Here is a 10,862-nt window from a genome sequence, read left to right as displayed (position 1 = left end):
TACCCTTGTGATATCTTGGATGGACTTGGTAAGAAGAAACGTCCGAGAAATAATTGAAGAGTTAGGAAAGTTAGAGGATGAAATTATATTTGAGAGAATGGATGGAAGAAATTTTAGAACCTGTTGAGGATAAACACCAGACAGAGATAAGAAACAACTGAGGTTTACACCTCACATCACTGCATGAAGAGAGAGCACCAGTTGATAAACAAGAAATCGGTTAGAAATCATCAATCACAAGTCTTTGTCTCAGTGCTATTCTTCCTTTAATAATTGGGTGATTTTGTTTTCATAATTAGGTCTTTCTTGTTTTTTCTTTTGTTGTTTTGCTTCCCTCTGCATAATGCAAGATTCTCCACTACAACAGTGAAGCTTGTATGATAGTAAAGATATTCCAAACAAGCATAAAATATGGTTGTCAACACAAGTAGCAGGACAATCTGTTCATTGTACGGGGTGTTCAGGACAGTCGGTGCACCGGCCCGTATAACTTTTCCTGATGCAACTCGGCTTGAATCTAAAACTAGGGCAGTTTCTTTACCAATAAGAAAATCCTTAACCAGAGACAGCTCAAGCCTTAAAGGCTTAAAACTAATAATCTCGCTTTCATTGATTGCAAATTAACAGCTAAACTGAAGTATAAATCTGGATGTAAGAGTGTATTGCGCACCAAAGCACCAGCACTGGTGTTAAGTAATTTAACAACTGGATTAATAACAGGTGATGGAAACCTGGTACATAGTGAAGAAATGGCCACAACGGAAGTAGGTCATATGGGTTACAATAAGCAGCAACCTGCAACATAATAACACTGATGATAGGCCGAAATGTACTTTCATAACTTGATGCGATTGTTGATGGTACTACAGATTATTCTTAAATAGTTGTTGTCACAGTACAATATTATTCCAACAGGGAGACATGAATTCATTTACATTCTACAATCCAACCCCTTTAACACAAATACTCAGTCATCTCGAGTATATATAAACTTACATATGGTCCCTACCTAGAACAGCTCAAAAACTCGCGTCGTCGGTGAATGGCCGCCTCAGGAAATACCTCAAGCTATTTGAAATAACCTGTAAAGGTTTGGTACATTACATAAATCATTTTTCACTAGACCTCAAATATTAAATCTTCGACATATAGAGAAAGCATGGATGCATAGTAGTTCTTTACCTGCTGGAGAGGTTTGATGATGGCTTTATCCCGATAACTAACATGAAATTTTGCTTTGGCCAACAGCCCCTACCATTTAAAACGCTAACCAGTTAGTGTTTTTTCTAGGCAGAAATTTATTTCAGACAAGAAAGTGTATTAGTACTCTGATCCCGCAAAGAAGTAGTACCTCGGTATCAAACTCTCCTGACTGAACTGACACGTTTATGTCAGTGATGATCTTCACGAGATCCACCAGTAATCCAGGGCGATCGGCAGACTCAACATAAAGCAAGCTACAAGCAGAAGATGGAACAAATTTGAGTTATTAGAACAACCTTGTTGTCCAGAGTTTGAATGTTTAGAATTGATGAGCTTTTGTTTTGGGCCTATTTTAAGAGTTTGTAGGTTCAAAGTCGCTTGCTTCTGGCAAGTTTATCTGCTTTCGTGGGGCAGATTTTGCAGGTGGAGTAAACATAATCATAATAAAACTAGCCAAGTAAGAGAAAACCAGGGCGTGCATACCTGCGATCGGGACCATCGTCGTATATGTTTACATGGGTTGCAATATCCACATCAATCTGAATAGACAACTCAAGATCAGGAAAAAGAAAGGAAAAAAAAAACTGCTTCCACACAAACCTTTCATCTTAAAGAGCCATTTATGTATTTCATTGAAATATTACAAAGCGATATTGCAACAGAAATGAAGTCGTTGTGATACCTCTTGTTTTGGTGGTTCAATTCCAAAAGCTACTCCCATTGCTAACTGAGCACTTGATTCCTAAACCACCAAAATCCAACTAAGTCAAGAAGTTGAGAAACATGTTCTCAAAATGTGTTGCGATGGATAGAGGAGATTAAAAAAAAACAAATAAAAATTACCGGGTGATACTCCAGCAAATTGTTTATTATCGTCAAACGTATAGCTTCTAGTAACTCTGGTTCCACAACTTTTCTGCCAGTATCACTGCAGAAAAAGCATCAGTGTGACATCAACAATCAGAACAATATGCAGTGAAGAGAGAAGTCTAAATACAATTTCAGATAAGAGGAACCTAGATTAACATTCAAAATCAGAATGTCATGTTACTGAGGATCTCAAGAAACTTGTACTGACTGTAAACAGTTATTCCATTTACATCTTTACAATCTCTAAGTCGAATGGAACTTCAAAGGCTGCAACTCTTCTGATCTGATCAAAATTTAACAGAGGTGGGACCATGCAGGTGGTTGTACGACCATCACAAATCCAAATATGAAATATAAATTACAACATGGCAACATATTATAGGGATATGTCGAAGCGTTTGAAGCATGGCTAATATGCAGATTCTGGAAGGTCCTCGTGAATAAGAAACATGAAACTAGACAGGAGCATATATTCCAAGCAGCTAGTTTCTCATAAGAAACCTGAATCATATTACTAACCATATGAACAAGAAATAGATTCTGCGAATATCCACAAGGTCTTAAATTACAAGTTAAAAACCATATAGGCATATACTATAACCACAATGTCTAGCTAAAATTTTCTGATCCGTAACCGATGTATATCTTCAACAACTCAACAATTAAGGAAGTGAAACACGGAAGACTTAAATTATTATATTGGTACAGCACAAAAAAAAAAAAAACTCACGCTTTAGTAATACAAAATGTGTTGTGCTTCCCAGAAGAGTCCAAGAAGACATTCGCCTTAACAACATTAAGTCCAAGATTTTTAAGGGAATTCATCTGCAGGCAAAAATTATGGGCATTAGTTGAGAACAAAGGTTTTGTTAACATAATATTAAATACCTATATGATGTACATTCAGTCATTCAAATTATATTGGTCACATCCAAGTTTATCGATGCAAACTACTTGATAAACTAGCAGTCCAGTGTTTCACTTGCCAAGGCTAAGAGCAGTTCAGTCGAGATCTGCTCTAAAATTATGCCAAAAATGGCATGCGCTATTTATGGGAGCCAAATACAATGCAGGGAAGTTAACATATGTGTCCATGGAGAATTAAATGAACTCTACTCAAAGGGTAAGTCCATTTAACCTTCCCGACCAAACAATGTTCTTAGGCGGTTGAAGTTGAGTCAGAAAATGGTGCAACTCCACCTCAACAAATATCGTACAAGATCGAATTAGGACGAGATTGAACACATCCCTTGGAGTTGTTATATGGGTATACAGACTATTCATATGGGGGACACGCTGATAATCTAGAACAATAAAACCAATTCATTTTACATGGTTAACTCATATAAGTTCACTAACATACAATCAAGGAATCACGCAGTATTGTACCGTATCGAGGAGAGCTCCAAGACGATCACCGAAAGTTATCTCCACAACAGTTGCATTTGGATCCGAATCCTGATCAATTATTACTTTGGGAGTAGGAACTGTGTCAGTCCCGCTAGAACTTCCATCCTGTTATACCCAAATGTTCTAAGTACTTCATCACCCTCAAAACATTAAGCACATAAATATTACTAACCATATCTGAAATATAACTTCGAAATACCTCTACAGAAGCTGTAGATGAAGCTCGTGGGACTTTCACAGCTACAGAAGATGACAATCTGAAAAAGCCCAACCACGTAACTAACACAGAAATAACGACAAGCTTAAAATATGAGCAAGAAATAACTGGAACTGAATACCATGGGAAAGAATATCAGCTAGTGTTCAGTCAAATAAAGGAATCTGGGGAATGAGTCACTAAGTCATACATCCCAACCATACTTGCCCAGGTTCACCAATCTGGCTTGTGTAACTAACCTACGTGAGCTCCCAGCAAATGGTACCACCCAATGATTAGTTGCACTGATTGAATGTTTTCAGTTGGAAAAATTGAAGAGACAGAAGTAGTCCACATTAGAAAGCTGGTGATTTGTTTTACTACTATGATACTATCACATTCTTTAATCATGTTAACCCACCACTGGAAATGATACTAATTGAGCAAAAAGGTGGACATCATGATCACATAGGTGATAGGAAGCACCTAAATTTAAACACAGGTACCTAATTGCTACCACTGTAAAATGCAAGGGAACACCCAAAATCTTATAGCAGCCTGACTCAAGCTTGCTAATGTGGTTTGCCAATCACTACACACGATTCTTACCCAGCGAATGTGCAAGGGGGAACCATAATCCCAATATTTCTGGCAATATCAGATGTTAATGATTTAAAGAAGATGGAAATAGTTCAACCGGATATAAGCGTACTATAAAAGAAAACCACATGCGACAAAACTGACAATGTTGCCTGGTCAACAAATCACCATTAACAATAATTCTATAATTAGACACTACCTTAACAAAGACCCCGAAAACATTCCTAAACGACAAATCATAGGCAATAATACCACAAATTAAACTTGTGTTCTTTACCCATAAGTTTACACGACATCAGGAGTTATTACCAAGATTGACATACTACCGGTCCAAATTCCCCTAGATGTACCGAATAAGAGGTGACGAATGAGGTCACTGAAATCCAACAACACACTGAAAACAAAGTCTTAGAGGTGTCGCTGGAATCTTAAGCTACCTCATCTGACACCTCCTCCTTGTGGGAGCCGAGTATTATTCACAATTATCTGCCAACATAAAGGGTTGATTCTATTTGCATGCATCCACAAGATAAATCAATAAATCAGTTTACAAGGTATTCTCAAGTATCTAGCACAGTTTGAGCAAGTAAAACAAAACAAAAGAAGATCAAGTGTTTTTGACTTAAAATTTTCATAACTGAAGACCAAGTTGACCAGCACATAGATCTTTCAATGACAACTAAACATAGTGACAGTCAAAACTAAGAACCCATCCACCACTTCAATCAACAAATATACAGAAAATTAAGAAAAAATACGCTGAAATGAAAAGAAATTAAACTTAATACTGAATCAAAATATATAAAATTACCTTCCTTTGGGGAAATTTTGACATCTTTGAACATCAGAAATCAAGAATTTCTTGGTAAACCCATTATGATTCTGTAAATGATTTTCAACAATTTTCAAACCAGAACAAACCCTTACAGTAGTCCCAGCAGCTATAGCTACAGCCATTTTGAAGCTTTACAAATACAACAAATAAATTACAGAAAGAAGAAGAAAAAGAAAGATCCTAGAAAAACTAAGAAAAATGAAAGAAAAAAAACAAGCTAATTAGTGCTATAGAATTGGTTGGTAGGAAAGAAACAAATGGAAGATAATACTAGCTGTAATTTCATGGGTTTTGAATGTATTTGAATTTGTTAACCACTTGGCTGAAATTTGCTGTGCAGTACTGTTCACTGTATTATCCTTCTTCGCCATGAAATTTTTAGATAATAACGACGCGTTTGGTTGAGAGGGAAATGTATTACAGTTCACTCACATCTCATCTGCATCATCAATTTGAGGATATGATGATGAGATGGATATTCGTTTTCTCAGCCCTAATTTTAATTGTGGGACCCACCTATTATTGGTTTAGTGAAGGTGACATTTTGGAAGGATCGCATTGGATATGGAGGTCTTCTCTCTGGGTCTTATTTTATTTTGTTGGAAAGCAGTTGAGTGGGTAAGAAGGGCGTTTCTAAGATAAGGTGGAGCGAAGGCGGACGAGGAATGGGGGAGGTTATTTCCAAGTCTACTAGGAAAATGCAATACGATACGCAACATGTTAGGTCTAAGGTGTACGCTTTCTGAAGATTCTTCCATCTGTTGGAAGTTTTTTCCATACTATAAAACGGGTATACTTTCTTTTCTTAATTCGGAAGTAATTTACACACGGGAAAAAAAGAACCCTGATTACACGTTAGAAGAGGGGTGGGTCTCATTTCTGTCTTTATCAATCTTAATGCTAAGAACACAAAGTTCGGACCGTTGGATTCTTTTCGGGACAAAACAAATTATAAAATTCCATGTGCCTAGTATCTTTCTTCTTCTTCTTTTTTTTTGATGCAAAAACATTTTTATTAATTAGATTGAGAGAGGATATCTCTAGTATCTTCCTTCTTAATTTCTTTGTAAATAAATATGTTAAGCGTACTTCTAACAAAGTAGCAGATAGTCTAGTTAAGTTCGTCGGGAAGCATTCTATGGGTAAGTCTTGGTTTAAAAAGCCTCTTTTTTTGTATTTTCGGTAAATTTTTTCCTTTCTGTAATGTTTAGGTTATGTTGATAAAATCTTTGCTTTCAAAAGAAAAATACAAAAAAAAAACCAGATATCATGCAGGTTACGGTTTAAATTTCTACGAAACGGCACAAGTGTTGTTATTCATATTTTATTCATATCTAATGTAAATTAATACTTATAATTGAAATTGGAATGTTAAATTATAACAAAACACCATGAAATAAAAATAACCAACCTTCAAATGATGCTTCTTCTATCCTTAGAACAAGGAAAATACAAATATTTGAGGTTCTTCTCTAATAATCTTCAAATTTCTACCCAATTCTAAAATTGGAAACTAGAAGATAATAGATGCATCTCTAACAAATTGAAATTTCTACCCAATTACAAATTGGAAATAACAAAGTGATTGAGGCTCTTCTCTTAGGAAGGATTTAGGGTTCTTACACCATTTTTCTAAACAAACAAAAACTTGGAACTTGTAGAGCTAGAGTTTCAACAATAAATAATAAATATAAAGAATAGACTAGTAAATAAACCAAATAGGGGGTAAGAAGGAGAACAAAAATAAAGAGGATAGGAGTGGTATTTTATAAATACCACTATGCATCAATACCATATTTGCTTATTTGATATGTTGCATATTACAGACTTTCATACACTCTTTCGAATGAAAAGGTGTTCAACTGAGTCTGCAGGGAAGAAGTTTTCTTATAGCCGTAGTAGTATAGAATTTGCTTCTCAATTTGTTAATTGGTAAAGAAATAATTATAGATTAGAAAACAAGAGGGTTCAAAAGGATTGAACCACCCTACAAGATGAGCAAAATAGAAATAAAATAAAAGCAAATATCTAGTACAAGCTACTAGACCAATGAAAATTAAGAAGAAATAAAAAACGGACTTGAGCAGTTAACCATGATCAACTGATAGTCCAGATTTTCCAATTCCTTATGCACCAAAAACCAAGTGAACAAGTAGTTGTTGATGGTGGTTTTTAGCTTAGGATCAAAATCGTAAATCCTTGCATCAGACGTCACTCTGCAAGGAAACGGTGTCGTGAGTGCTAACCTCTCCACCAGCATATCTATTGAGCCATTCAATATATTCACATGAAATTTATCCAGACTGGTGAATGTAGCAACCATCCCAAACGCTCTGTAAATTTCGGCACCTCGCCAATACAAGACTCACTGAGTACTTTCCTGTGCTATGTTTCCCGGAAGAACCTTTAATATCGGTAGGGCATGACGGTTTTGTGTTCGCTCGCAGCAGAGTAGCATGAACCTCCAAGTACCAAAATTAAGGCCATTGCAGAAAATGCTCAGACAGAAAGCACACTGCATTCTGTAAATAAGGATTTTTGTGGCAGCATACAAAATCCAGCCAATTATTGTGATAACTCACCAAAAACTCATAAATCCGACTAACTTGCAAAAAATAGGGTTTCGCGCCCCGCGCAGCACACTAGACCCCTTGGTCGAAACTATGCTTAGCCGAACTAGGCAATCCGCCACAGCGCACTGATAGTGTAGCCACGCCCTAGCTTGCCGGCCCCACTTCCCATCGACCAATCAGGTCTCTCTAAAGCCGCCACGCGCATTAAAAGGGGATCCACGCCCATGATTGACCGGGCCCATACTTTCATTGACCAATTAGGTTGCTCCAAACCCGCCGCAGCCTTAAAAGAGGTTGACATACTAAGTTGGTTTCCCAAAAACCCGCGCCAACCCGCCAAACGTGCATGTCAGACGCGCTTGCCAATCGGCATGCCAAACATGCCAAGCAGCATGCCAAACCCGTCAAAACGTGCATGCCAGATGCACATTGATGAGTGCCAAATATTGTATATATTTATCCCTTTTTGTTGGCATTTTAACTCATCTTTTGTGCATTAATTCTACATATTATCCCATATTCTGTATTTTCAATGTTTTCAAGAATAAATATTTTTATTAATTAATTTTGCATTTTTAGGTAATAAATAAAGTTCGGATGAGTCGTGGAGCGAAAAGAGCAGAAAAGTAGTGAAAAGCCGGGAGGAATTACGCAAGGAAGCCGCGAAGAATGTTGTGCACAAGACCAAGAGGGTAGAAATGGGCTCAAGAAGGAGGAATTGTTCTTAAAGAAGTTATGGGCCTGGCATACCCAAGGCCCAAAACCCTTTCTCAAACCCATTTCCACTACCCAAGCCCGTATCGGATTTCAGCCGTCAGATTGAAGCATCTCAGCATCCTACGGTCGCTCCATCATCGCACATCAAACTCCGAAGCTCCCGATTTACATCGCAACGCCGATCTCCATCTTGGGCCGTCCTTTTCGTTGCATTCCTCCATCCGACGGTCGCTACCCACAGCCTCCCATCTCATCGTTGGATCCACCTACCATCGTCACATCCTACGGATCAGCTCGCCAAACATCGAATCAGATGTTCCCGCTTCACACCCTAGCACCGATGCCTATACTACCACCCAAACACCTCCTTCTTCCCAAAACTTCATCTCCTTCACCCGACAGTTGCAGAGCTATGCAACTCCACCACCTCCCCTCTCTGCCGCTGTCACTTCCGTCACCACCACCAGTTCCATCACTGCCACTACTATCTCTTCACCGACAACACCCCCATATCCCTAGCCTAGTTATTTTCTTCTCCTCACAACCTCTGAAACCCTAGGTTTTGGGGTGAGTAAAATAACTCGAAATTAGGGGACAATAGGAGCAGGGAGAGCATCAGAGGGACATCAAGAAGCATGGGTCGAGCAAATTTTGGAGTTTGGAAGCCAAATTTTGGGTAATAATTTAAACCCTAATTGTACTGTGTATTGATATTTTTGGGGAAAATGTGTTTAAACCCTAATTTGCTAATTTGGGTATAAATAGAACTGATGTATGAGATGTAAAACTTGTTCTTGGACTAGCCAAGTTTCCACCCAATTTGGGTTAGGTAATTTCAATTGCACTGTTAGTTTTTGATGTTCCTGTTAATTTGCAGTTTCAACTGTTAGTCTCATTGCACTGTTAGTTGCATTCCCACTCTAAATTGCATTTGTTGCCATGTTATGTTAGTTTGCAATGTTATGTTAGTTTACTCAATGTTAAATATTCACTGTTATGTTCAATGTTAGTATTGCCCTGTCACTCACTGTCACCCACTGTTATGCAGTTTGTCATGTTCTAAATCACCCTGCTAGGGACTTGATGAATCTCTAATGTCTTATTGTGTAGTATATTGATCACACTGCTCTAGAAGGCTAAACAAGTTTAGGAAAAACTTGAACTTAGCTCATCATCACCTCACTTTCACAATGTATGCCAAGTATGCTTTGTAGTTAGGTTCATGAGCTGCTGATAAGCTGCAACTCAAGCTGAATTCATAATCCCTTGACTAGTTGTGTTGTAGAAAGACAATTAGTGCTTTGGAAATAGTACCATAGTTGTGTTTAACTTTCTGTAGGAGAATACACAGTAAAAAATTAGAGTGAATTCAACCCCTAGTTCCCATCCATAAATCCATCTTCAACTGTTAGTCTTGTTTCCTTCCACTTGTTTGGTTTACCTGCATTTCTGTTTTGCATTTTCACTGCTTACTTGCTTTCCCTGCTGCATTTCAACTTTCTGCTGCAACTGCTGCTACCTTTCTTGCATGCTGCTGCCACTCCTTGCCTTGTGCTGCTGTTGCAGTATTGCCTTATTTTCTTGGCCCTGTGCACTGCTTGTGCTGCACTGCTACCTTCTTCTCCTGCAGCCAAGCTACTTCTTCTTGCTGCTGGCCTTCTGCAGCTGCTGCTTGCTGTGCTCCAAGGCTCACTTCACTCCTGAGCCCAAGTCCACTTCTGTGAAACCAAAGGCTAAAGGCCTAACCAACTCAAGCCCAAAGTTCACTTCCAAAAGCCCAGAACACAATGTGAGCCCAACTGTAAGACCAATACTAAGGCCCATTCCATTAAAGCTCAAAGCCCAGTTTGGGTTAAGGTTGAAGGCCCAATCCAATTCAACTGTGGGCTTATTCAAGAGCCTAAGTTTAAGGCCTAAGCCCATTTGCATTCCAATGACCAAACTGAGCCCAAGCTCAGTTCCTTTTATTGAGAACAAACCCAATAGTACATTAAGCCCAACACTTCCAAAGGGCTTCTAAGCCCAAAGCAAATCTAGGAACCCAATTAGCTAAGACACATTTCCGAAACACACCCGATCTCTGTGGATCGACCCGTACTTGCACGAGCTACAACTGACGACCGTGCACTTGCGGTATTACTGTAGGCCCCCGTTTTTATTGCGCTTAATTTTATTCACATCTCCGGGCCCACCAAGTTTTTGGCCGGGGATAATTTTTAGACCTTTTAGAAGCCTACCAAGTTTTTGGCGCCGCTGCCGGGGATTGGTGCTGTGTTTTATCTGTGTTTTTTAGCTATTTTGTATTTCATTTCATAGCATTTGCATCTGCATCTGCTTCATTTCATTTGCTGTTGGACCTGCTGTTCTGAACCTGTTTTTCCTCTGCTGGGACGCCACCAAGGAAAAGAACCAAAACCCAACTGGGTTTTTGCAACAATATCAGAGCAGCTGGGCTGTG

General features: G+C 38.5%; 1 protein-coding gene across 1 annotated transcript; it reads right to left on the bottom strand.

The window, feature by feature from the left end:
* Window positions 1-818: 818 nt before the first annotated feature.
* LOC113358354 (ACT domain-containing protein DS12, chloroplastic-like) lies at window positions 819-5,593 on the bottom strand. The gene is made up of 10 exons (XM_026601899.1): window positions 5,091-5,593; window positions 3,683-3,740; window positions 3,463-3,588; window positions 2,804-2,898; window positions 2,047-2,131; window positions 1,886-1,945; window positions 1,687-1,742; window positions 1,352-1,457; window positions 1,183-1,251; window positions 819-1,082 (listed from the first exon to the last, which is right to left on the bottom strand). Exons 1-10 carry the CDS (start codon window positions 5,234-5,236, stop codon window positions 1,020-1,022), a joined length of 864 nt encoding a protein of 287 aa, XP_026457684.1. The 5' UTR covers window positions 5,237-5,593; the 3' UTR covers window positions 819-1,019.
* Between the last annotated feature and the right edge of the window lie 5,269 nt (window positions 5,594-10,862).

Source organism: Papaver somniferum, chromosome 3 (assembly GCF_003573695.1).
Source record: "Papaver somniferum cultivar HN1 chromosome 3, ASM357369v1, whole genome shotgun sequence".
In the NCBI taxonomy this organism is placed as follows: Eukaryota; Viridiplantae; Streptophyta; class Magnoliopsida; order Ranunculales; family Papaveraceae; genus Papaver; species Papaver somniferum.
This window is presented reverse-complemented; position numbering and strand designations above follow the sequence as displayed.